The 23,984-nt window shown below is 45.4% G+C and overlaps 1 protein-coding gene across 4 annotated transcripts in view; it reads left to right on the forward strand.

Annotated features, from left to right (window-relative positions):
• LOC135386352 (fasciclin-2-like) overlaps positions 1–23,984 on the forward strand; it is an 87,357-nt gene that overhangs the window by 58,840 nt on the left and 4,533 nt on the right. The window contains exons 11-16 of one of the 4 annotated variants that reach the window (XM_064616213.1): positions 1,709–1,971; positions 2,672–2,864; positions 7,504–7,545; positions 17,866–18,103; positions 18,772–18,837; positions 22,042–22,113. In XM_064616213.1, the coding sequence (XP_064472283.1) occupies positions 1,709–1,971; positions 2,672–2,864; positions 7,504–7,545; positions 17,866–18,103; positions 18,772–18,837; positions 22,042–22,113 (874 nt within the window). The remainder of the gene's footprint in view (positions 1–1,708; positions 1,972–2,671; positions 2,865–7,503; positions 7,546–17,865; positions 18,104–18,771; positions 18,838–22,041; positions 22,114–23,984) is intronic. The other 3 variants (XM_064616215.1, XM_064616214.1, XM_064616216.1) reach the window with 3 other exon arrangements.

The raw sequence follows: 23,984 nt of genomic DNA on the forward strand, positions 1-23,984 counted from the left end.
AAGCATGGCCAATTTTTTCCAGCCTACTAGTGCTTAGTAAAGTTAATTTTTGAAGTGAAATTCGTTATTTTTGGACTGCTCGATTATTCTGACTTTTGCGCGACCCCCACAGAGTCCGAAAAATCGGGCAGCAACTGTAGTCTCGCATGGTTTAGGAGTTGCGCTTCCTATTCTTTTATAGCTTGCTTTAGGAAGCCTGTAAAATGTCACGAGCCAATGTGAAGCATGTGGAAATGTACAAATTTGGATCTGTTTATTTTGTTTTAAAGTGCATCTTCTTGGTTCATATTCTACCCAGGGTTTAGAACCACAATGCTGTGCACTAGGAGCACGGACATCTGGAGAAATAATGCTCTGTATACCAGTACAGCTGTTGTCTTACGCGTGTTTAAATACAAATTATTTTATCTGTTTCATCCCGTATTCATGAGAGAGCAATTGCATGCAACTGCAATCCGGCAATTCCAATCTCGACTTAACCCTTAACGAGATGTTGAGCGATACAAAGTATGTTACGGGTACTTTGCCAAGTACTTTACATTAGCTACAATGTCACTAAAGTACACCATGTGACTTAGAACGTCTATTATATACATGCGATATAAAGGACCAAGTACAGGTATGGTTGTTTCCACGAAGAGGCTTGACCCCATCCATTATTTCATTTCATGCAGGGTTACTGGTAGTGGTACAGTAGAATCTCGATGATACGATCACGGATGATACGAATTTCGGGATGATACGAATTCTTTTCCGGTCCCGGCCGGAATGCCTTTCTTCCCATGTATTCGAGTTCGGATGATACGAACGCGTTATCTTGCCTTTACGGGTGATACGAATGAGCCGAGGATGCGACAGAGGTCGTTCCCCCGTGACGCGAGAGCATGCGAGTCATACTGCTCCTTCTTTCGAAAAGGGAGGGCGATCCTCACCACGAACTCCCTTACATCATGTAGCGCAATGCAAGCAATGACTTTCGTTTTGGTGGTGGTGGAGGAGATAAGATCAAAGGGATTGCACGGCCCGGAACCTTATCAGTTATCACCTTATCTCTGTTTTGACCTTTTTACCCCCCCCCTCCCCCTCGCAACAATAAACCGCGAAGCTGTGTGACATCGCTCTGGCGGAAAACAGCGACCAGAACACGTGGAAGGAACATATCGGGACAACTTGTGGCAACATTACGTGTCACCATTCCGCAAGTCGGCTTCACCTAACGCCTGCGTGCTTTAGGAGAAGCTCGCTTTAGACCACTGTCCCGCGACTCGCGGGTGGAAAGCACGTGCTACGTCTTTTGAATCATCTCGCGTATTTGGGCAGCATCGGCCAAAAACGGAGACACAAAAGCATTACGACCGACCTCTTTCACTGACAGTAACGGAAAATGAACAGTCACCGTCTATTTTCTTGCCTCAATTTTTATTTTGGTTTAATTCGTTTGATACGAATTTCGGATGATACGAATTTTTTCCGCGACCCCGTGAGATTCGTATCATCGAGATTCTACTGTATACACATACAGTGTTTGCCCAGTTGGGTATTTTGACAGCATGGCCTAGATTTTCGACGTTACAAAAAAGCTTGTGGTGGACCATGCATGACTCATTTCGAGGGGAAGTGTATAACCAAAACATTTTCCTTCCCCCCCCCTTTTTTTAAAATGGTGTACCAAAGAACAGTCAGGTAATTCGACCGTCCGCAATTTCAGTGGACAGTACAGAACCCGTGTCTGTCGACGGGCTGGAGCCCAAACACAGGTACTGGTTCCGTTTTGCGGCCGAGAACAAGGTCGGTCGGGGTTCCTTCTCGGAGGCCCTGTTCCGCGACACCCCGGAGGAGAGCGCCCCGGATGCACCCACGATACTGAGCAGGGACGGCAACAGCATGTACCCGGACAAGTACGAGATCCGTTGGGTGCTGCCCCGTGACAACGGCAGACCAATTCAGCACTTCAGGGTTACCTACTTTAAGGTGAGGCTTTTTTTTTTTTTTTTGAGAAGAAAGGGTTCCTTCTGATAATATAATTTTTTTCATTGTTCATCGAACATATCGGCGTATGTACTCGCACAGTTTGAGCACCCTTAGCTTGGCACAAAAAATGCCTAAAAAAGAAAAATCTTGTAATAATGCATTGGTGTCATGGGGCGCTTGACGGGGCCAATCGTTTCGTTCTGAAAACTGGAAAGTCCAAATTTCTGGAGTCTGGTTGGCGACTGTAAATAATTTGTTCTGCTTAGTACATTAAACTTAGTTTACGATTTTTCACTTGCTTCAAATAGTGTTTCTAAATACAGCTTTTGCTCACTTCCATTTCGCACTTTTGTGAATAAAGTATTCTTATTATTACTATTAAATTCCCTGTACCCAAATGTAAGGGCCATCCCCACGTTAGGCAGCCTCATTTTGATTTTAAAGCAGTACTGAATTGTTTTTTGATGCTGAGTTTTCATTTGTCTGTTCATTTTTTACGGCTGAGTATGGCTTCCACAATGTTTCTGCCCTCACAAATGCACGCCGTTCTGCGCCACCGCAAGCGTGTCGGTTAAGTGAACGGCGATTTAGTGTGCAAGTGCCGCTTAGGTTCATCTGCAAACACCCTGTATGTCGTCATCAATTATTGAAAATCCTGTAAGGTCTGCTGAGACAGTGTTCTCCGTCCTGGCTTGCACAGGTGGACAAGAGGCCCGGCGACCAGTTTGTGCGCGTCGGAGAGTCCAAGACGCGTCAGGTCTCCGAGTGGCACAACGTGCCACGCATCGAGCTCACGGGCCTCTTTCCCGAGAGCTACTACAGGGCAGAGATTGAAGCCTACAATGACATCGGCTACAGCGAGAAGGCTGCCTATGTCTTCCGCACTGCAAGGGGTAAGACTTTGTCGGTTTAGTTAAGCACGTGGCACATTATGAAATGTATGTTGTGGGGAAAGTGGGAGCTGCACAACATCTTGGCCCAACATTCGCTGCATATTGGCTATACCGGTTCAATGTTGGGCCAAGGTATTGTGCAGCTTTGGTCGTGGGAGCTGCACAACATCTTCGGCCAATATTGGCTCCACATTGGCTATACCGGTTAAATGTTGGGTCAAGATATTGCGCACCTTTGGTCGTGGGAGCTGCACATCTTCGGCCAATATTGGCTATACCGGTTAAATGTTGGGTCAAGATATTGCGCACCTTTGGTCGTGGGAGCTGCACATCTTCGGCCAATATTGGCTATACCGGTTAAATGTTGGGTCAAGATATTGCGCACCTTTGGTCGTGGGAGCTGCACATCTTCGGCCAATATTGGCTGCATATTGGCTATACCGGTTAAATGTTGGGTCATGATATTGTGCACCTTCGGTCGTGGGAGCTGCACATCTTTGGCCAATATTGGCTGCATATTGGCTATACCGGTTAAATGTTGGGTCAAGATATTGCGCACCTTTGGTCGTGGGAGCTGCACAACATCTTCGGCCAATATTGGCTGCATATTGGCTATACCGTTTAAATGTTGGGCCAAGATATTGTGCTGCTCGGGTCGTTAGTTTCGTCTCCTCGATTATGGGGAACCGAACACCATTGTTCCACAGCATTGTACAGAGGCCCGTGCGTAAAATGACCCGGTAATTCGCGCACAAATCTGTTCCACTGCTGACGATTCAAACTGGGCAACAACGCCACCACGCGCAGGTGCAGCAAAATGCGGCTTTCTCAAACGAGTGCCGCTGCGGGCCAGTTGGAACGCATTAGCTTTCTAGCCTTGCGCGAGGTAGGGAGTATTGCCGCTTATGTCTATGCAGGCATTGTGGACCAGGTGGTAGTTGACCCACTGTTGATGCGGGCACCTGTGTGGCATTGCCAGTCATGGACCCACTGTGGCATTTTTCGCTACAAAAGTGCATTTTGCTACAGTCAAACTCCTTTATAACAAACTTCGGGAGACCGCAGAATATTTTCGTTGTAACGGTAACTTCGTTAAAATGGACGTTTCGAAGGAAAAATTCCTTAAAAATGCTAGCAGTCTCGTTTATCGGTAGAATTTCGTTGCTCCGATCAAAACTCGCCTCAGACATTCCACCTACAATAGACATGGAACCTTATCAATGTTTTTACCCCCTCCCCCTTCCTTCTCGCAACAATAAACTGCGAAGCTGTGCGATGAAAACAGTGACCAGGACAAGTGGAGGACAGCTATATATCGGGACAGCTTCTGGCAACATTGCACATCACCATTCCACAAGTCAGCTTCACCTAATGCCTGTATGCTTTAGGAGAAGCTCGCTTTACAAGCGCGTGACTCTCGGGTGGAAAGCACGCGCTGGGCCTTTTCAATCATCTCTCGAATTTCGACAGCATAGGCCAAAAACTCACATGCATTACGACCGGCCTCTTTCACTGGCAGTAATGGAAAATGAACAGTCGCTGTCTATTTTCGTGCCTCAATTTATGTTTCGGTTTAATTCTTTCTATGCGAGTTTTTTCCGCGACCATCCTTGCGTTTGCTGACCAAGAGCTAGGGAGGCTCTGCCTCCTGGATGCTGGCCAATAGGAGGTTGCGGAGGGCATTTCCCAAGCCTCTGCTCTTGCCTAAGAGATGGCGCAGCGTTAGTTATTTCACGTGTCTGACCTCGCACAGTCAAGGGTCCACGAATGCAGACTGCGCCTCACCCACGCGAACAGTTCATCCGGTTGGACAAATGCTAGGAGGACGAACACCCGTTCTCTCTCCCCACCTTTTATGACCCCCCACGGAACCGTCATCCGCGGTGCTGAGCGCGCCGTGTCGAAGAAGGTTCGCAGTTCGACATTTACTTGCAAAACTTTGTTGTAAAGGTAGCGAATCTCGCCCTACCGGATTCAAAATCGCTTCGTTATTTCGGTACGTTCGTTATAACTAGGGCCCTCGGTCTTCCGCGACTCCACGAAATTTCCCGGAATTCGGAATTAATCGCGGAATCCTTCGTTTTGCACAGAATTTCACATTATTTTTAGGGGTGTGCAAATATATTTGAGTCGAATCTCAGTCACTCAAAGTATTCGATTCACGAATCGTTCCTGGAATTTTGAATTTGCCACAGCAGAAAACTGAGGACCTTAGTTACAACAGAATTCGTTATAAATGCCTGAAGTATACATTGAATCCTACGGGCGACTGACCAGACCGCAAACAACGTTTCCTGTAACTGTCCTTTCGTTACAAAGGCGTTCGTTGTAAAGGAGTTTGACTGTAATCAGAAAAGGCCCAATTGGAATAATTTTGAATACCTCGTACAGACTGGATTGCTGCTCATGATGACTACGTAGCCGTCTTCTTTGGTTTTAGACGGTGTTATGGGAACGCAATGTGGTTTTGCCACCGCGCTTGATGGGCAATGCACGGTTAGCGACGACTTTGGTACAGTGTTGCCGGTAATTTTGAATTTTCAAATTTTCTAAACTATGAGCAGAATTGTCACGAAAATTGTGACATACGAGCACTGAGGGCTCAGGCTATCTGTTTATCTATCTATCTATTTATCTAAAATTTATCTATTTAGATAAATTTTCTGAGATTGGAGCCCTACTGTTTTGAGTAACGACTGGCCACGTGGGTGCATAGATTTTGAGCTGCCAGGAGTGGATCAGAGAGCATAGGTCAATCACATCAGGCATAGCATGCCACATGCCTTATTCTTTATGTCGGAACTCCCAAGACTGTGCCTTACCTGACGAGTTGATTTGAGATCTCTCCACCCATGTGTTGACCCTCAAACGGATGCAGGTATGTGATCGTGCACAATCAGGTGCATTGATTGTGTTCATTGATTATGTGGACAGAAAGACGCACACTATTACTCGGGAAAGCTATCTTATGGAGCAGGTTTCTACAGGATTTGCTGGTTTGCTCGGGATAACGATGATAATATCCGACTCCTCATCAGTAACGTTTCTTTTAAGTAGAGCGTAAGCAGAGGAGGCAAGCAAGCTGGTGTATACGATTGAACGGAAACATCTCGTTGAGTCCGAGGAGCAACGAAGGGGAGGACTTACGTCGTCGTCGTCGGTTCTTGTCCCATGTCTGTCCTGTCTAGTCCTCCCCTTTGTTGCTCCTCAGACTCAACGAGATGTTTCCGTTCAATTTTTCAAGTAGTTGCAGAAATCTGTTACTTTACATAAACGTAAATTTTTTGCTACTGTCATTACACCACTGACAGAAAAGTACGTTCTAAACCTATTGGTGGGGTACATTTTCGTTATTCGCACGGAGAGATACTGGCCGTTGCCTAATTAACGAAACGCCACAAAGGGAAGCTGTCTAGCATATTTGGGGTCGTGTGGCATATGTTGTTTCGTTTCTGTTCCTTCCAACATCCCTGTCACCAGGCAACGTATCGTGACGTTCCGCTGTATTCTCGGTTTTTGACTGTCGTATGTTCTGGAACGGATGTTAACTAAAGAACATAAAAAATGGTACTGCTTGTGCGTGGCTCAAGACACGGGTGGCCTCAACATATGAATGGCAGGTAAACCTTGATCATACCAGAATTTGGCAGGTCTGGGCTGGGATTATGCAATGCCCCAGCATGATGGCTTTGAAACCTGCCCATGAAACCGTGGTACACTCAAACATAAAGACGTCCTTTGGGGCTCCTCGGTAGATTGAATTCAGGATGTTAAAAGTGCTTAAGCTACTGCGGAGCACAGAAGTTTACACACAACGCTGAACTCTTACTGTCAGCAGTTTCATGAACATAGGTACGGAAAGGAATTCCCTCTCAGATAGACGCGCACGCACTCTCGGAGCTGACAGGGAAAAGGAATTCTTCTCCGTACCTTTTACGTAACCGGAAAGTAAACTGGTGACGGTAAGCGTTTGTGTTGTGTGTGTGTGTGTCTTTTCCTGTCCCGCACCGATTTGTAACGCTTTTAACGTCACGAATCGGACCTTGGATACTCTCGTTGTGCAATGTGTGTCATTGTAACAGACGAGTCGTCCCCGGGCGAACGTGTTGGTAAGAAAGGGTAAGCAACGCAAGTGTAACCCGAGGGTGTAGTAATAATACTTAGAGCCTGAAGTTTTAGGGTTAAACCCGATTTTTCCTCGAATTTGCACCCCGAATTGAGGTTCACCTATCTAGGGTTAAACCCGATTTCTACCCGCAAAACTGCACCTAGGCTAGGCACCTCAAGGCATCGACATACTAGTTACTCACAAAATATGCGACTGGCCCCTTACTTCTGGCACTCTGGATAAACGGTACAGTGAACGTTTATTCTACAACAATGCCCGATTTTTCCCCGAAGTCAGTCTGATGGTAATTTTTCTGCCCGAATTTGCACGAATTTTCGACATCAATTTATTGACCCGATTTCTACCCCCCGAATTTGGAAAAATATAAAACCCGAAAACTTCAGGGTCTAATAATACTGGACGGATGAGTGGCTCGTATGCATTGGTGTGTGCACACCGACGGCACCTCTCTTTTTTTGTGGTTAACCTCACCTGCACCATTCTCTTCTTCCTCTTCCGTCTTTCCTCTAGATCCCTCCAACCACACACCAGTGAACCTTCCCAACTTTGCCGGTATATCTCCTTTTACATCTCACTTTTACTCTCTCTCTACCATTCCACACTGGCTGCTCTTTTTTGCTGCTCTCTCTGGCCTGCATGCTTTAGATCCTTCCTTCTTGCGATGAAACGTCCTTTTTTTTTTTCCCCACACTTTGGAGCTATCATCACTATGCTTGCAAAGCCTGTTATACGCCGTGAGCTAATACCCCCGTCACATGGGCAGTCTTCAGTGATGATTGAAACCAATGGCCATTGAAAACACACGCGTAGCGCCACCAAGCGTGTCGCTTTACAACTTCTCAAAGAGCATCGGATCCAATGCTCCCTGACAGGTTGACACGTTACACACTTGGCGGCGCCACACGTATGTTTTCAATGGTCATTGGTTTCAATCATCATTGAAGACTGCTCGTGTGACAGTGGTGTATTAGCTTACGAGACCTCGAAGCCTTTCAGAGATGCTTTACGCGTATCCTTCTAAACAGGGCCACTGTTAGTGTAGGTACGCACAGCCATCTGGGTTTCTCTACAAAGCCTGCCATATGAGGAACGCGCAGCCTGCCAGGCGGCACATTGCGACACTTGGGTGAACGGGGAAGGCAATTTACAGCGTCCAGTACGGCAGCGGATGATGACTAAATAGATGCGACGCAGTTGGAACTCGTTAATGTGGCCGTTCCCGCGGATAAAGCGAATTGTCATATTAACCAACAACAAGTCTTAAAGAGTCGTACCGTGCCCTTTACGTAAGCTTCGAAAAGTTTAAAATTATGTAAGCTGGTAATAGAGTATGGATAATGAGGCATTTTAAAAGAATGTACGATACTTTTGAAAAGTCCGATAAATATGTTTGCATACTGCATTTCTCAAGCTGACGCGTATCTTCATTCCGGTAGTCAGCTCTGTTTGCTCTTTCATCTCAGACACCGTTTGACTGCAGCAGCAGGTTACTATCAGCGTATGACCGAGGACACAGCTCTTTTAAGCATGTTAGACAGGGGCATCATGATTCAACCCGAAGGTGCGCCGGCGTTATAGGTCAGGTGGACCACCGATTCAGTGACCAACGGTCATAGTAACGGGGTTAAAATACACGTGTTCGCCCCCTACCTGTGCTGGTTATTGTCATATAAACAAAATGCCATATTAATGAACAAGAGTTGCATGTGGAGGCCGTTGGCAGGGAATGGTTCCCGAGAGAAAGGGTCATAAAGCGGGGATGTCGTATTAACGAGTGTCGTATTAACGAGCGTCGTATTAACGAGCGTCGTATTATCGAGCGTCGTATTAGCGGGCGTCGTATTAGCGGCCGTCGTATTAGCGGCCGTCGTATTAGCGGCCGTCGTATTAGCGGCCGTCGTATTAGCGGCCGTCGTATTAGCGGCCGTCGTATTAGCGGCCGTCGTATTAGCGCGCGTCGTATTAGCGCGCGTCGTATTAGCGCGCGTCGTATTAGCGCGCGTCGTATTAGCGCGCGTCGTATTAGCGCGCGTCGTATTAGCGCGCGTCGTATTAGCGCGCGTCGTATTAGCGCGCGTCGTATTAGCGCGCGTCGTATTAGCGCGCGTCGTATTAGCGCGCGTCGTATTAGCGCGCGTCGTATTAGCGCGCGTCGTATTAGCGCGCGTCGTATTAGCGGGCGTCGTATTAGCGGGCGTCGTATTAGCGCGCGTCGTATTAGCGCGCGTCGTATTAGCGCGCGTCGTATTAACGAGGTTTGACTGTAACAGGGAACTAAGTAACAGTACCTTATTCCCTGTTATTTATTTAGTCATCATCTGGATGTACACACCCCAAAAGATGAGGCCACATTCCTCTATCCGCTCTGGCCCTATCTCATAGTGGGACTGCAAGTTCCTCTGATTGGGCTTAGTTCTCTTCGATAATTCTCATGATCATGTGTAGCTGCAAAGCCTCCTGCACTCGACACTCAGTGTTTCGTTCAGCATACATTCTATACGCCAGTACATTCTATAACGTGGAAGAACGTGTCGCGAAAAATGTAGAGAGGAGGAATTGCAAGTACAGGGTGTTCTTCGTGACATGGCGGCACGTTTCGCAGGTAGGGAAACATGATTTTTTGCTTCAAATATTGTGTCTGCTAGAACCTGAACGCGTTGCTTATGGTAAACCTAGTTTTGTCTTTGTATCAACTACATCACGATATAGAATGCGACAGGAAACACAAACTGAATGTATCCTGTATATACAGGGTGTCCCAGCTAACTGTGAACATATTTTTAAGATATATATAACACTTTTTTCAAGATGAAATCAATTGCAATATAGCATATGCTGAAGGGCACTCCTTAGGGGAGGGCATTAGCGAAGTCCAAAGGCAATGTCTTAATTAACTTTCATTAATTAACTTTTTAATTATGAAAGCTACGAAGTTGTCCCAATGAGAACATCTGTTCCCTTCGGTCACCTGATACCGTAGCCACTTTCAGAACAAAAGTCCGTTCGATATATCGCGCGCAAAAAATTTGTGAAGGAAAACCATTTGTTTAGTTTGTTCATTGCGCTTCTTAGAAGACGCGTCTTTCCTTCACCTTCAATGCGAGAGGGAAAAAGAGCACACTATCGCCTCTCGCGTCCTGGAAAAAAGATTAAAAGAAAACAGGAAATGCAACCCAAGATAAGGCCAGTTCCGATAGAGTCACCCGATACATTTCTTTTTTGTTTTGTTTCTGCAAGTTAAAGCTCGTCTTCGATGCATGAGGCGGCACCGTGCTCCTTCACCCTCTCACTTTGGGGATGCATGCAGTGCATGCACACCTCTCGTTCATTTTGGAAGAATCCGCAGAGTGTTGAAAGCTGCACATTCGCTGCACTGTCGTGAGGCATTCCATAACTAGTGCAGCCAAACTGAGGAGACTGAACAACTTACACGAGAATGGAATTTTTTAAAGTAGGGTGGGACTAAAGCACTGGACGTAAATGCCAGTAAGTGTGAAGATTCTCAGACCACAAGAAATGGCATATTGCCAGTGATGGCCAGTAGTTAACTATATGTAGTTAAACTACCTGATTGTAGTTAAAAAGTAGAAGTTAGCAACTACTTGCAGAAATGTAGTGGCAACTACTAGTTAGACTACTATTTCGAGTAGTTAACTGCAGTAGTTTGGTTATTACTGCGGGCGCCAACTACTTCCGATTTTGCTGCAAGCTTTACAGCACGATTGTGCTTCCGACTTTTACCTCGAGCTACATGCTTGATGAGAACGGAGGTGCAGAGCAATTGTGCCGTGCATGTGTACTAAATCTTCACTTTTATCGCTGCTTGTGATTCATATTTAAGTGTCCAAGAACACTATAGAATGGGATTGGTGTTGATGGACAACATTGAGTAGTTATAGATGTAGTTAAAATACATTGCACTAGTTAAAGAAGTAGTTTTAACTACCTCCCCTGAAAAGCAGTTGAACTACTAGTTAAACTACTCCATCACAAAGTAGTTAGTAGTTGTAGTTAAACTACTGTAGAAGTAGTTTAGTGGCCATCGCTGCATATTGCATCATTGCCCAGGATAATCTGTCCTGCTTAGAAGATCTGCCCTTATTGGGATGTGTGCTGAACGGAACTTTCAATCGTACAACCAGAGTTTACATCCTGAGGCCCATAGGTTTTGCATGGCCTGAATGCAAACTTTCGTTCCCTTGACACCAGAATGTGGTTTCTTTTTAAGAATGCAAAGCATCATATTTGCTGTAATGCCGGCAGCTACAGTGTGGTGGTCTGTAATGCATAGGACAAAAGTGATCTGTTTAAGATATGAGTTTCGACGGAATCAATGGCTGTGATGTTGCAGCTGGGTTGAGAATGTTGACCCAGTATTTAATATTCGTTTACGAACCATTGTTTCTGCTGTCACAGTTCATAGTCTCACACACTAAATGCTGTGTTTCGTAATAATTTTGGCCTCGACATTTAGCATTCCTTTCTGTGGCTACCTGTTGCCATCCGTTGTCAGCACTCTAATTTTGCATTTTGTATGCGTCTACTTGCTCCATTCCGGTGGGTTGTGCATTAGGGGTCTTAATGATACGTAAATATGTGAGTGGGTCGTCACAAAAGTTGCACCAACTGAGAAGGTGTCTTCGACAGGCTCTACAGAAACAGGCTTTGCAAGTGCATGGCTTTGTTGGACAGGAATGCTTTAGGTGGCATGCCTCCTATATTTAGGTTATTTGTTATACAGGGTGTTCCACAAAACGTGTCATTCGGACTTTATAAAAAAAGCGGGGCGACGGGAAAATACGGGGTAAACGGGGTGTCTTTCATGGGGGCAGGAGCATGTCCTCCTCTCCGCGCATCTTTGAGACTGATTTGGCGCGCCGTTGAATACCCGAAACCTTGAACCCTCAATTTCGGGACTTTTTTTTTTAAAAATTTTGTCAGTTTCATTTGCAATATCGAGCGGATTTCTTGGTGGATCTGACTAAGTTCGCTACGAGCTCTCTAATTCTGTAAAAAAAAAACAAAAAAAAACACTAGGATGACTTGGGAAATTTTGGAGTTCAATTAAAGAAATTCAATTTCTTTTAATTAAAATGAAATAAATATTTTTGCAAGGTGGCAAGTTCAGTCGCCACACAAATGCCATTTCCTCCCGTATTTTTCCGTCGCCCCGTTTTTTTTATAAAGACCGAGTGGCACGTTTTGTGAGACACCCTGTATACATACTGGAGGCTGCAGCATGCAGTACATAAGGCACTGATATCGATACGTTCACAGAACGGTCAGAAATATCGACAGCCACTGCCTCGTCTCTGTTACTGTGCAGCGGTGAGATTATTGGTAAGCTATGGTGTGACTGATAGTGTTGAGAATCCGGGGACATGTTTTGTAATCCCGGGATTTTTGTGAATATTTCTGGACGAAACCCCCCCGAGACGGGATTTCAGGGTCGAGATAAAACAGACGGTGCACATACACAACGTTTGTGCAGTAATCCTGACATTTGCTGTATGTGCCTTTTGTCCCATGGCACTCCATCTCTACATGTCGATCGAAATATTCAACACGGCTTAATGCTTTCCATTATGTTCTACTATGTGGTGTGTTTCATTTCTAAAAAAACCTGACGCGAATCGTTTTACGTTGGTATGAAATATTGTATGCACTCACGTATAACACGTGCGGCTTTGAGGGGGGCGTTGAAAGCGGGGTAAAAATTGGAACTCAACGCTTAGGGTACACTTAGTTCCCGTCTTATTCCAATATATTCGCAGCGATCTCCTCAGCATTGAACATCTCTATTCTGCCTCGTCGAATGGTCTTCCGTTCTATCAAGCCTCGACGAAAAATACTCCTCGCTTTCAACATTGATCACTCTGGCAACAGGCGCTCCATCTCGTTGACTGCACTATACGAGTGGCCGCGCAAGCAGGAGTCAGTGTGGCCCTCCTAGTGAAGTCGTTGTTGCAATTAAAGTAGCACAGAAGTCATTTTTAACACCCAGTTTTCTTGCTATAAGACTGTTAAGCAGGCCAGTAAGATGCACTATGCGAAGTAATTTACACCACAGAGTCATAATGGTCGCGGAAATTGAATTCAAAATACGCCGCAAAAAGCGACCGTGCGCAACGGCGGTGAAGGAGCAGTACCAGCCTGTGATCTGCCTGGAACCTCGCAATGACGCTATAAGGAGAACGCTTGCTTATTGGCCTAGAGAAATGTTGTGTGCTACTCCGCTGTCGTCTGCTACTCGGCTGTTCGGGGTTCTGAAAAAGCCTTTCTCCTGGCTCGGTAATGATTCGGCCGCTCCTTCTATCCCCAATTCTCCGGGAGAACTGGCAAAACAGGTTTACGGCGGCAAAGGGGCAGGGCACTGACCCCCACTGACCGGCGAACCAGAACGAGTTCTCCTTATAATAACCGTCATCAGTGAGGTGGCATCATACCTCCTCGTCCTCGTTATAGCTGGAGTGGCGAGTTAAGGGTGAAGGCGCGGAGCTACGTTTATGCGAGTTCTTTTCTGGGAAACAAAATGCACACATCAAAACCTTTTGCGCTATTCGGTATAATTACACACACACTTTCATCGGATGTCTTAATCTGAATTTTTTTGGATGGCCCTCTGTACTCCTTTAAGGTGTGGGAAGCAAAAAAGGGACCAGCATTTCGGCGCTCAAGTTTGGGTGCATTCAGTACGCGAGTAAATATGTTCAGTAAAGAGGTTCTTTAGTCTTATGCGTAGAGCCTGAAGCTTTAGGGAAATATTTTTTTTCTCTAAACTCAGGGGGTAAAAATCGGGTAAATAAACATGTGCACTCAATTCGTGCGAATTCAGGTGAAAAAAAAAAGAAAAAACTTCCACTACACTAAATTTGGGGAGAAATCTGGCTCAGTTACTCAAAGTAACTGTAGTGGTTTGGTACAAACGGTGATGTAGCTACATTTGCTGCCACCAAACAAGTAAGCCACTGCATTCCCACAGACGTCCCAGTGAAGGGTGTCGCCCTAAAGTGTCAACCTTCAATTCGGGGTGCAAAAATTCGAGGAAGAATCGGGTGAAACCCTAACACTTTAGGCTCTATACCTAGCGTAGTCCCCGTCACGTGTGGCGCACCACTCAACGCCACTCAGCGCGCCACTCAAAACACAGTCTGTAACGGGGAACGAATATCCCCGGCTACTTAATGTATTGCGTCACACTGGCTGAATCGCCCAACTTCTGCGGGATGCAGCTATTCTTCGTTTGTGTGTTCATCGTAGAAGTTCAACCGGTGATCACTGGCCTTTCTTTTTCCTATGGTTAACGGCCACAGCGTCGGACGCCCCTTGAAAAGCAAAGCAGTGCATGGAGCTACGGTGCATGTGTCACAGGCACCACCACATAGGGCTGCGCATTTGCCACAAGGCCTTTGGAGCACCACAATAAATAAATAAACAAACAAACGAGGAAGGAAGTATTGAGGTGCTGCGGAGGCAGCCAAGGACAAAGAATTGTGGATTCATTGGATCTCTTCTGGGTCGCTATTGAGTCAACAGTACCTTGGCAGTACTGCGCTCGAGTCTTGAAATCCTGGATCTTTTCTCTTTTTTTTTAAATAAAGTTTTGGGTTTACTGCTGCAGCACTGCACATGCTGAACGTGATAAAAAAAAAGTCAAAATCCCAGGAATTTTTTTCGAGCGCATCGCAGGATTCCAGGATGTCATAAACAGCCGGCATTTCGGGATTCAGGGTATAGTACCAGGTCTCAACACCAGCGACCACCTTCGAGCAGCTACGGGGCAATTACTTACACGTCTAGCATGCACGCCATTACAAAAGTAACCACGTGACAGTCTCAGCTCACTCTCGAAAAATGGCAACTGAGTCAGTCAGTTTTCATAACTTGTGTAGTTAAAGATGTGGTTAGTGTGTTGAAATAATTTTACTACTCGTAACTTAGCTGCTAAGGGTGCTCCAGAGTGTGTTTATGCCTTGAGCAGAATCCAGAAAATGTACATAATATTTGGAATGACATTCCACTTTTAAAAAGCTTACCCCCCCATTTCAACTTTTCATCTGGCCTTCTGCTATGCACTCACATCCATTACAGTAAGACAAACCCCAAGCCTTTATTCCTTTATGCTTTCAGGAAAGCAATGTGGGCTTGGTGCTCAGAGATTATAGATTAGATTTAAAAATAGGAAAACCTGGACATGCTAGTCCAGATCACGACCTACTAGATGACAGCGACCAAGTCATACGTATGATACGGGATGTCATACGGGAATATATATTTATTGAATGGAACGGCAGTAGACATGGTTCTGTTGATAGCAAGAGCAAAAATGAACTTACAATTCCTCTTCTAAGTCTTGCTCTTTGAGAAAAAGCTTACACACACTGTCTTGACGTAGCAATGAAACAAAATGTAATATGACGTTTCGATACCTGTTCGGGCATCATCATCGAAACGTCATATTACATTTTGTTTCATTGTTACGTCAAGCCAGTGTGTGTAAGTTTTTTCTCATGATGTCCCCTGGCTTTTGGTCTATCTTCAGTCTTGCTCTTTGTATCTTCGATGACAAGATCTGGAAGAGGGTAGGGATGAGAACTTTTCAGCACGCCCCCGTAGCCTAAAATCTCTGAGATTCCAGCTTTCTTATATCAATATTATGAAATCGTCTAGGCTGAAATGATTCAGTAGAATGCATACTGCTCCACAAGTGCAGAGACATCGCAGACGGAGACAAGCGTTGTCGTACACCATGCCCCTTGGTATCTGGCTAACTCGATAGATTCATGAATAAGGAAAATGCACAGTTTACTGAATACTCATGGATGATTCATGCATTGAAAGACTGAGAAAATAACAATTACCTAACAATTTGGGCGCTGAAGGGCCGAATGAGCTAATACCAAGATCCAACATCCATATGCGATGTCGTTAAAACAGATGGCCGTGTAGTATAGCCTATAGCGGCACCACTGTTTGCTTATGACAATGGCGATGATGCTAAAGCGCACAGTTTGGCGCTCACACATGTGGTGAGCGAGACTGTACGTGGATTTATAGACAAGTTTGCACAAAGAAAAAAACGTTCATTAGTGCAACGTTCTCTTTTAAATCTCTGAGGTTGCATCGTAGAAGACACCTTTTCAACAGCATTTGTCAGCTACCGAGTAATAAGAATCATGTTCCTCTCAGAGCTCCAAGAAAATTCTGCTCTGAAGTGCAACATCACCACTAAACTCTTAAATGGTTCTCTCATTGTGATTGTGGACAATGCCGGACTGTGCTGGACTTTGTATCCAAGTATCATTTTTTTGGCAATTCGCACGGCACTTGTAATGGCACTCGCTACAATTTAGCATGCATGGCACGAAGAGAGATGCCTCCCTTTCTTTTTATATCTTGCTTCTGGCTCGATGTCGTGGGCATGTACGTCTGCTGTTATCATATCTGTGTCTCAGTGTAGTACTTTTGTAACGAGTCTTGCATCAAAGTATGGTGACAATACAAGGAATGCTTGGTGGGGATTTTTGCGTAGCTACTCGTTTTCATCCACTCTGGGGGGAAGGAATAGAAGAACGTTTTCATTATCGTGCTTTGCTTTGCGGTCCGACACGCTATCGTTCCAAGCAGAGGTGCTCTTGACGGACGTTCGGAGGGTAACCTCAGTACGATTTTCTCTCGTTGGTGCACATGACAATGATCTTTGGAATCCAAAAACAAATTTCCTCCAATATTTCTCTTCCTGTGCGAAGACCTTCGTGGTCGTGCAAGGTCTCCCTGGCTCGTGACTTCCGACGCAGACCTTTAAAATTGCTCTTCTAATTACATATCGTACAAAGTAGACTCGTATTTATAAGTAAAGAAAATAAATTTCAAAATTTAAGGTGGCACCTCGAGAAAGTAATCCCTTTCGAGGTACCGCAAATGTTCCGGAGTCTGCTTTCGGACCTTAGTTGCTTTTACTCCGGGCACTTTTGTCTCATCCTCTGATGTTATAAATCAGGCAAGGCTGGGGTAGGGTTCTAGTGTGCCGTTTTCAAATGACGATTAAAATAGCTTAATGCAATAGACGAAATAGACTTGTACCTATAAACAAAACAAGCCATTTTGTCCAGAGATTCTCGCACGTAATCATTGAATCACCGAAGGCCCAGAGTTCTACATATAGTAGCTAGGGTCTGACTTTTTCGCGTTAAACCCAATTGCCCCCCCCCCCCCCCACTAATCCCTCCCGGATCTGTTTGGGACCAGTTAGGGACTCATTCCTTCCCAAATTCTAATCGCGTGTCAGGTTATACCCAGTATCACATGCACTATTTAGTTTCAGTTTGTATGCAAATCTGAGTGCAACAACAAAGCGTGCAAAGTGCATTTGACCATAACTCGCAAGGCATACAGGGTGTTCAAAATTAAGCTTTCACTAGCACTTTATAAATAGGTGAACAAAAGAAAACTGGCGCTACTTTTTCTGTTCCTTGAGTAAGAAACAGGTGCTACATAATTAGCAGCACCTGTTTCTTACACAAGTAGCGTAAAGTTATCATCCGGTTTCCTGTCATCGCTGTGTTTGCGTAGCGCTCGTGAAAGCTTAATTTCGAACACCCTGTATATTTTTGAGCAGCGCGTGCACTTGAACTGTGCGCAACTTACTCCGCAGAAAGCAAAAAAATAACGTGATGACCACATTTTTCCCTCCCAAATCTGGTAAAGGCATTTAACTCGTCAACATTTCGCACATTTTTCTCTCCTAATGTCCGGCCCTTTGGCGAGCACTCGTGTCTGAGAAATGCGGTTGGACCAGCAAGGCAGAGCATTCCATAAAAGCGCCCCCTCGCTGGTACAACGCTGACTCATATGGTTGCCGTGACAACGCAGGTTCTGCGCCCGAGGAAGAGGGACTGCGCGACATGATGAACACGGGTAGCCTGGGCATGTCGCTCACCACCATAGTGGTGATTGTGGTGGTGCTGGTGCTGGTGATCCTGTTAGTGCTGGATGTCGTCTGCTACTTCCGTTTCCAGTGGGGCTTCCTCTTTTGCCTACGGCACTCGCTTTGCTCACGAGGTGGCGCTCACGGAAAGAAGGAGGCAGTTGTCGAAGATGGCAAGAGCAGGTGAGATGGCAACTTTTGTTTTTTCGCTTTTTTGTGTCCGTCCGTCTGTCTGTTCGAGAAGCAATTTTCCGCAGGTCTTTCCCTTTGCTAGTGCAGCAGCTTAGCCATTGCCGTAGCATTTGCAATATTTTTATCGCGTTGTAATACTTAACTGATTCTGGATAATTCTGGATGAATTGAGGTTACGAGGCCAGACAGCAGGTCTCATGAGCTGTGAGAATTATCTGGAATTTAGTATATATAATTTGACTTTTCAACTGCCTTCTTTTTTTTCTTTTTCTTTTTCACTTAGGACTTTTTGTTGAGCTTTTCAATTCAGAACAATTTAGGCAACAAAATAAATTGCTTGTGTTGTGTACATAGCTAAGTATAGATGGCACACATTTTTTTTTTTTTTTCTTCAGATATTATTGTGAAATCCCTTCTATACAGTGCTTCTGAAGAGGGTGGACGTTTATCCTGCCCTAGGCAGCACAGTTAGAAAACCACACAAGTTAGAAAACCCACAACAGTACTCGTTGTGCAGCAATGAAGTTGTCCAGTCATTCAGAATTGTCTTGAGAACTCTTGCACAGTCCTGTGCAGCATTTTGTTCATGGTTCAGGGATTTATTTGTGCGCTCATGACTCGGGGCGTTGTTAACCTTCCACTGTTGCCTGTATCGCCAGCATTCCTGCTGCTCAGGAGCAAGAGAAGCCCACAGTGGAGCCTGGCAACCCGCGCCCCCCCAATCAGTAAGGAGGTTATTCCCTGCCGTCCGTGTTAACTCTCATCCTCTAACAGGAACTGGGGAATAAATCTTCTTTTCGTTTGTTAAAGGGACAGTCTCGTAGACCAGTGCCATTCAGTTCGCCGTCGATTGTGCGAATTTTCTTGACGCAGTAGGCACGGTTATTATTAGAATAAATAAAATTAATAAGAGCTTCACATGTCCTGTGCTGGCAAGAACAACATCCGCCGAAAATGAAGAAATCAATGAAAAAAAAGAAGACAAAAGGAAGTTTATAATTCTCTCGGGCTGTTTCGAAGAGGACAGCCTTCAAAACATAGGAAGTAGGGTAGCTGTAATTCATTAAAAAGGGTTAAAAATTGGGCTGTTCGCTTTTCTAGAATCATGATTAAAAGCGTTGAAACCCTCAGTGCCGGGGAGCTAAAGGAAGGAAAATGGGCGCATTATCGTTCCGTGAAGCTATGGAGATAAGGAAAGCTGGTTTGAAATGTGTGAGCTCTCTGTCAGTTCATTTATCAGACCGGGTTCAGGGGTTTCTTGATGGTGATAAAGATCGTTCAGCTATCGATAGGAAGGAACAACAAGGCCTCGTTAGAACACGGGATCAGGCAGACCAGTTGGAGGAGGGGTAAACCTGGAGAAGATCAGGTTTAAGCAGGATTCAAAGATAATAAAGTTATTGGTTCGCCAGTCAGTGCAACGTGTCCGTGCCTGTCTTTTTAGCTCCGCGGCACCGGGGTTTTTGACGCTCTTAATCGTGATTCATTAATTCATTGCTGCCCTCACTTGAAAGGCAAAAGGCGGGGCCGATTGAACCTCAGAACCTGAACGAGGGAAATTGGAAGACAAAAAACAGATTCGTCATATCCAGGGTGGCGTGCACAGTATCCTTGCTGTAACTGGCATTTACTAATTGGTCTTAAAAGTCAGTGGTCAGTTAAATGTCAGCACGACATCTGTCCTAGCCTTACGAGAGTGAGGTCAACATCCACAATTATGGTGTGGTATGGTATGGTATAAACAGCTTTTTTTTATTGAGTAAAACTCATGCTGTTGTATAGTATCTACAGCAGTAATCGTTAGTAAAGTTTGGAGGAAGTTTTTGCAATCTGTGCAAAATCTTTACGAGACCATCCCTTTAAGAAGTATTGGTGACCTTAACCTCCCTCTTCTGGTATGGCCCACACTGACCTCCTTCCTGAAGTAATACCACCTCTGTAGGTGACAGTTTAATTTTTACTAATCACTCGCGTCCTTGGTCTGACCTTCCTCGACCCTGTACCCTAGGAGGACGGTGACGCGTGGATACGTGCTTTCTAAAGAACAAACGCAGGATACTCTGACGAGAAGTGTCCAGCGAAAGGAGCCATTTTAATGGCAGTGCTGCGATCATCTACTCCGGCATAAGACACAAAAATCGTTATTATATAGTTATTTTTATATATCTTATAGTTTTATAGTCATAGCCAGGGTGCGGCCGTTCAAGTAAATCCCACGTCGTACGCTAGTTCAGCAACCAGGGTTGCGGAATTTGCCACTCCGGGGTTGGAATGATTCCGGAATGATTCCAGATTTATCAGAGCCCGAATTGGAATGGCGGTAATTGTCCAAGGAGGAAACTGTCCTAGGAATGGAATGGAATTGGGCTTTTTTTTTTTTTTCCGCAGGCAGAATGGAATTTGAACGGACTGGTCTGCGTACCACACGGTCAAGGCCGAAATAACCTAGTCTTTTTTGCTTTTGCAGTGATAGGTAATGTCAATCTCCTCATAGCGCTGCTGGGCTACCCAGCAGGGTTACCGGTTCCTTTTCTTTTATTGGCGGAATTAAAGGAATGGAATGGGGCTGTCAGGCCATTCCGGGAGTGAGAATTGGCCGTACCTTTCCATTCCGAGGAATTGAAAGGAACGGAATTATCGCAAATCTCCATTCCTCGCAATGGAATTGGAATGGGCGATCCCATTCCGCAACCCTGGCAACAACGCTTCAGTACGTTTATCTCATCCCCGCATTTATAAATCTACTATCGCTCGATTGAAGTTACTTTTGCTAGAGTACATCTCATGTATGCGATCGTCCTCAAACAGTATGCAGTGTTAGGATCGTACATGTTTTATGCGGATTTAGGCTCGCGATGGCATCTTGTTACGTCGTGTCTGTCAACATCAACATCATCAACGCGTTCACATTGATACGTGACTAGTGCAGCCCAGCGTGCGGAAGAACGTCATGGTTGGTTGCCTGTACACTAACCTGTTCTACTGGCTGCACATATCGTTGCAAATTGAGCTTTACTGGTGTGCTTCTCGTAGGCTCACTAGATGGGGGGTACTAGGGGTAGGTATACTAACTGTGTCTCTATATGTCCTTTCCTGTTCTGCTAGCATAGTATAGCTGATTCAGTAGTACGCATTTTGTCGTTGCATAGTGTATGTACGCTCATTTGGGTAGCTATGTTTGCCCCACCTGTCAGGTGATTCTTGCTGTTGCTATTTCCCTGATTTCTGTTCCTGATTAGTTGAAGAAAGATGAATATTGTGTGAAGCTTTGGGGCCAAGAGTTTTTGGCCGAAAATCAATTTAGTAATTATGCACAGTGTTGACTGCTTGCAAGCCTACTAATAGTTTGAAACATAGCAATTCCACTTCTGGTGTAATTGTACCCCCACACAGCAGTCTTGCTTGTAGTGTAGTACTTGACACAGGGGCCATTCCATGGAATTACCCAATTGTAAGGCCTCCTTTGAAGTCTAAGCCCTAAGGTCCAGTTGAACTCGGCTGTTTATGTTCCCAGGCAACTTGAGGCTTGTGTTGCGTTTGCCCCTTTGTGTCTTCTAGCCTAGGAACAATTGCTTTCCATTTATGTATCCCCTTTGGTCTTGCAAATTATTGTGCCTTTATTAAGTGATAGAAGAGCAAGCACTTTTTTAAGGGATGTTGCTTGCTGTAAGCTGGCGAACACCGTAAAAAAAAATCGTAACTTTTCTGTCAGCTTTGCAACGTTTATTGCTGGTGTACTTGGGATTTTACTCTTTCTCTGGTCGCGTTTATTTTTTATTCCAATTTGTTTCGCTTATGATTTGTGTCAGTACATGGCTTTTGTTAATCCCGTTCTCTCTCCCCTTTCTCTCTCTTTTTTTTATCTCCCCAATACTTGGTTTCCTTTGTCCCGCTTTGTCGGGTACCCCCATCCCCGCCGGCTCTCGTAGAAAGGAACTCGTTTACGCACCTGACAAGTCTCGAGAAGCGGCCGAGGACACACCCATGATTGACAGCAAAGGGTAGGAGGAACAGAGAAACAACTCTGCTGAGAAAAAGAAATCTCTATCGCCTTCTCTGTGTGCTTTGCTTTTCACGCACGTCCCACCTTTGTTGCTTTTTTCTGAATAATGGGCTGGCCTGATAAGAAACAGCTGTAATGCTCAACCCTAACCATCAGCCAGTAGCGGGTGGAGGTAACCGTGGTGGCTCTCGCACACTCTTCTCTCACTTCCAATGGGGCACTTTCGGCTTTCTCACATTCTCCCTGTATTCACACGAGCGACATCCTCACGGAATATTCTAGTGGAAGAAAAAGTGAAAACACTGCTCTTAGAGCCTAAGTTCCGTCCCGCGTTACGTGAGAATTCACACGGTGCGGAATATCGGGAGTGGCGAACTGCGCATTTAGCAGGCGACATTTAGCAGGCGACATTTAGCAGGCGACATTTAGCAGGCGACATTTAGCAGGCGACATTTAGCAGGCGACATTTAGCAGGCGACATTTAGCAGGCGACATTTAGCAGGCGACATTTAGCAGGCGACACTTAGCAGGCGACACTTAGCAGGCGACACTTAGCAGGCGACACTTAGCAGGCGACACTTAGCAGGCGGCACTTAGCAGGCGGCACTTAGCAGGCGGCACTTAGCAGGCGGCACTTAGCAGGCGGCACTTAGCAGGCGGCACTTAGCAGGCGGCACTTAGCAGACGACGTTTAGCAGGCGACGCTTAGCAGGCGACACTTAGCAGACGGCTCTGGAAAGACGACACCGTCAGCGTGTTTTCCTGTCGTCTGCTACGTAATATCTTGTGGCTGTGTAGCAGGATATTCCCTACGGTTAGCAGTGTACATGAAGACACGACGTTGAGCGCTCACGTGACAGCAGAAAGCTATGACGCTTTTCGCATCTTCCTCTTCTGGGGGAATGTCGCTCGTGTGAATACACATTCTCTGGCTAATGTCAACGCTGACTCTTGCCCGCTCTGTCATGTTCCTGTCTCACTCATGCGATTATGATCAAGTGCCTTTTAGTTCTTGAAGGGACTGTCGCATCCGTCCCGGTCGATTCCAAAACTATAGCGCTGTCTTACTCCTCGTTCATCACCGACAGTAATGCCGAAAGTCCTACCTTCCTTAGCTCCTTAGAGGCTTCCTTAGCTGCAGACGGAGCGCGAATCTTTAAAACTTGTTTATTTAACGTGCGAGGTTTTTTCGGAAGAAAAATTTGGCAAAGTACACCGTGAATGAGCGCCAAACATTACTACTCGTACAGACACTTCCGGATGCGATAGTCCCATTGAAATCTAAGCAATGCTAATAACTGCCTCGCCACTAAATGTGTGTTGTTTCCTAGTAATATTACTTCATGTTCAATACGTTGCGTCATTTAGCGTATAGTTAAAATTGCGCTACGTAAATTTTCATTGTGCAAGGAGGCACAGTATCCGCAGTTGTAACATTTCAGCCGTGGTAATAACTTGCTCGAGAACAGGTATTAATTGTTCGTCGAGCCCTTGGCTGCTTTCTGTGGCGTCTTGGAAGGCCACAACCATGACGGTATAAAAGCGTGCAAAGTGTGGCAACACAGCCGCTGACAGGCTCCACTATCGCGCTGCATACTGTCACCCGTACTCTGTACTTGAGTAGCCCTATACAATTTACCAAAAACTGGGAAGATCAAATAGTGTTGTGCTGTGACACACGCACAGAAAAGAGCTCTGGTACGAATAGTAGGGGTGTGCGAATTCTCGAATTCGAATCGAATATCAAACGCTCGAACTATTCGATTCGCGAATCGAATATCCAATATTAGATTTTTCGAAGAATATGAGCGACACAACCCAAAAGTGGGCTTCGCCTGATGCTTCCGTGCATTCGGTGAAGCCTCCTTT

Source organism: Ornithodoros turicata, chromosome 2, assembly GCF_037126465.1.
Source record: "Ornithodoros turicata isolate Travis chromosome 2, ASM3712646v1, whole genome shotgun sequence".
Taxonomy (NCBI): Eukaryota; Metazoa; Arthropoda; class Arachnida; order Ixodida; family Argasidae; genus Ornithodoros; species Ornithodoros turicata.